This window comes from Plasmodium gaboni, assembly GCF_001602025.1.
Source record: "Plasmodium gaboni strain SY75 chromosome Unknown, whole genome shotgun sequence".
In the NCBI taxonomy this organism is placed as follows: Eukaryota; Apicomplexa; class Aconoidasida; order Haemosporida; family Plasmodiidae; genus Plasmodium; species Plasmodium gaboni.
In genome coordinates, this window is record NW_017385225.1 from 1 (window position 1) to 3,392 (window position 3,392).

A 3,392-nucleotide genomic window follows, 5' to 3' on the forward strand; every position below is an offset into this window, starting at 1 on the left:
TTTACAATTTTTTTTTTTTTTTTTTTTTTGATATAATATTTTGTCATTTCAAACTTTATATGATTAAAAAATATATAAATATAATAAAATAATTTTTTTTTTTTTTCATCTATTTTTTTGGAAAAAATAAAATTTGGTACACCCCCCAAAAGATTGCACTTTTATTCAAATATATATAAATATAAATAAATAAATAAATATAATAATGTTAGATTTGCTTTATAATATATAAATTTTATTAAAATTTTTTAAACATGAAATTATATATCGTTATGTATAATTTTATATTTCTTATTATTTTAATAAAAGGTAATTTTTATAAAGAATTTTGTATCATAAAAAGAATAAAAAGAAATTAAAAATGTTTGTATAAGTTATAGTAAATAATATATATATATATATATATATATATATATATATATATATACAGTGGCTATATAATTTCAATAACGAAGTACATATTATGAATGTTGCATTTTCCTTGGATATATAAAAAATTATGCTATATATTTTTTTATGTAAGTCTTTTTTTGTATATGATAATAAAAATGTGAACATGTTATATATCTTATAAATATCATATATGTCGATAAAAATATATGATACTCTATTTTATTTATATAATAATTTTGTAAAAATTATAGTTTTTTTAGATAAATTAACTATTTATATGGTAATATAAATTTAAAAAGCATAACCAGTTCATATGAAAAAGAAAAGAAAAAAATAATATCATCATACTATAGAGAATCCAGTTATACTATATCAAAAAAATGATATTGCAATATATTAACCATATGTTATATTATATTATAATTTAAACTAAATATTAAACATAAAATTATTCTAAATATATGATAAAAATGTTATGTATAATAAACAATGTCTTGTAATATATATATTTGAAATATGTATATATATATATATATAAGAAAATTTATTTTTGACACTGTCCACATAAAAAAATACTAAATAAACAAAATGTTCATCTAGGTATCAAATAATTACAATGTTATAAAAACAAATAAAAATGTTCTGCTTCCTTTTAATATATTATTTGGTTATATTAATCATATTATTGTTCCATTTTATAATTATATATTTCTAAATTATTATGTTTTATTCTTATTAAATATATTTCATTTACAATAAGATAGAGAAATTTGTTCATACATTCACTTTAACGTCTTTTATGTCATAAAAAGAAGTGATTTTAATGAAATAACATAGACAGAAATATATATATATATGTATGTATTAAGAAAATCCTTTGAAATTTTTATATTTAATTAAAATGATGGGTATAATTTTGTAAGAATATTACTATAATTCAAGATAAAACACTGTAAATATTTTATATACTTTGTTCTTTTAAGTGGTACAAACGTGTATTTTTTCTTTAGCTTATATATATATATATATTACAAAATATAATAAGTAAAATAACTTTCTCTTACTATTTATAATTACTTTTTTATTTTAAGAGATATATATTCATGAATTATAATTTTCTAATAATAAAAGGTTCCTTATATTTTATTATCCCTTTAATATAAATCATTCAAAATTGGATATTAATATATTATCACACAATTATATATATATTTATACATATTTTTCAAACATTTATTGAATAAATTGATGAGGGAAAAAAAATATTCATGTATATATATAAATATGAAATATTAAATTATGTTAGAAATTGCTTCTATTCTACTAATATTCATAGTTTAAAATTTTTTTTATTTTAAAATAAAAGGAAGTTTTTAATTTTATTTTTGTTTACACTTTAAAAATTCAATATATATAAATAATTTAATTTATATAAAAAAATATCAAATACATATTGTTTTTCTCAAAGGAATATTCATTTGTTTATTTTATTAAATGAAATGAAGAATAAAACACAGCAAAAAATATATATAATTTTTACTTCAATAATATATATATATATTTAGATATAAGAAGGAAAAGAATATATCGACGTATGTATACTTTTTACCTATATATATTTTTTCTCCCTTCAATATAATATCCTTATTACATTCTTTTGTTTATATATATTTTCATTTTGAAATAACAAAAAGATAATGATATATGGGGAATTCAACATGCTAACTCGTGTAATTCCATGTGTTAGGTCAACAAAAATGTAAATATGTTGTTGATAGCAAGTTTTTTTTAGACATATATAAGAAAAAAATATATATTATATATATATATATATATATGATACGAATTATATAATATACCAAATTTTTTACGTTATACTAATAAAAGAAAATTAAATTGAAATATCCCAAATAAATGTCTCAATGTCAAATTCGTTTTAATGGCTTCTAGTGAAACCTTATAAGTTTTTTTAGTTTACAGTTCAACATAAAAATGTATACTTTTTATTAATTTCATATTATATTTTCCATTTAGACTTTTATCCATTTTCTTCTCATTTTAAGAACAAAAAGGAAATAAAAGTAAAACAGAAAACAGAAAAAAATAAAATAATAAAGCGAATAGGGAAAAATTTAAAAAAAAAAAAAAAAAAATTAACAAATAAAATGAAAATTTTTTCTTTTTTTTTTTTCTTTCTTTATACATATATATAATAATAATATAATAAAATATTATATTATATTATATACTTTTTCACATAAAAATTAAATCCATATAATATATATATAATATATATATTTTTTATTTTCTTCTTGATATTTTGACATACACTTGATATTATTTTATATATTTATTTATGTCATTTAATAATCTTGATTGGCAGTACCAGCTTTAAGTTGTGATTTTTTTGGTAATAAAACATTGTGAATATTTGGTAATACTCCTCCTGAAGCGAAGGTGACACCTGCTAAGAATTTGTTTAATTCTTCGTCATTTCTAACAGCTAATTGTATGTGCCTTGGGGTAATTCTTGATTTTTTATTATCTCTTGCTGCATTTCCTGCTAATTCTAAAATTTCTGCACATAAATATTCCAAAACTGCTGCTAAGTATACAGGTGCTCCTGCTCCTACTCTTTTTGCGTATTTGCCTTTTTTAAGATATCTTCCAATTCTTCCTACTGGGAATTGAAGTCCTGCTTTAGCAGAATTTGAAGTTCCCTTTGAGGCTTTTTTTCTACCAGTTTTTCCTTTTGCTGACATTTTTTAAAATATATAATGAATTTTTTTTTTTTAATTTAAATAAAATTATGTGAAAAATTTCTTTTTCAAAAAAATATATATATGTTATGTTTTAATAAAAAAAAAATATATATTAATTCTTTTATATTTTTTTTTTTTTTTTATATATATATATATATTATACACAAAAAATATAAATAATAAATTTTATATAATTTTTTTTTTTTAATATTAATATATTTAAAATTAAAAAAAAAA

At 17.0% G+C, this 3,392-nt stretch overlaps 1 protein-coding gene across 1 annotated transcript; it reads right to left on the reverse strand.

The window, feature by feature from the left end:
* Positions 1–2,756: 2,756 nt before the first annotated feature.
* Positions 2,757–3,155, reverse strand: PGSY75_0005100 (histone H2A; the record flags this gene model as incomplete). The annotated part of the gene is made up of 1 exon (XM_018783183.1): positions 2,757–3,155. One exon carries the CDS (start codon positions 3,153–3,155, stop codon positions 2,757–2,759), a length of 399 nt encoding a protein of 132 aa, XP_018639034.1.
* Between the last annotated feature and the right edge of the window lie 237 nt (positions 3,156–3,392).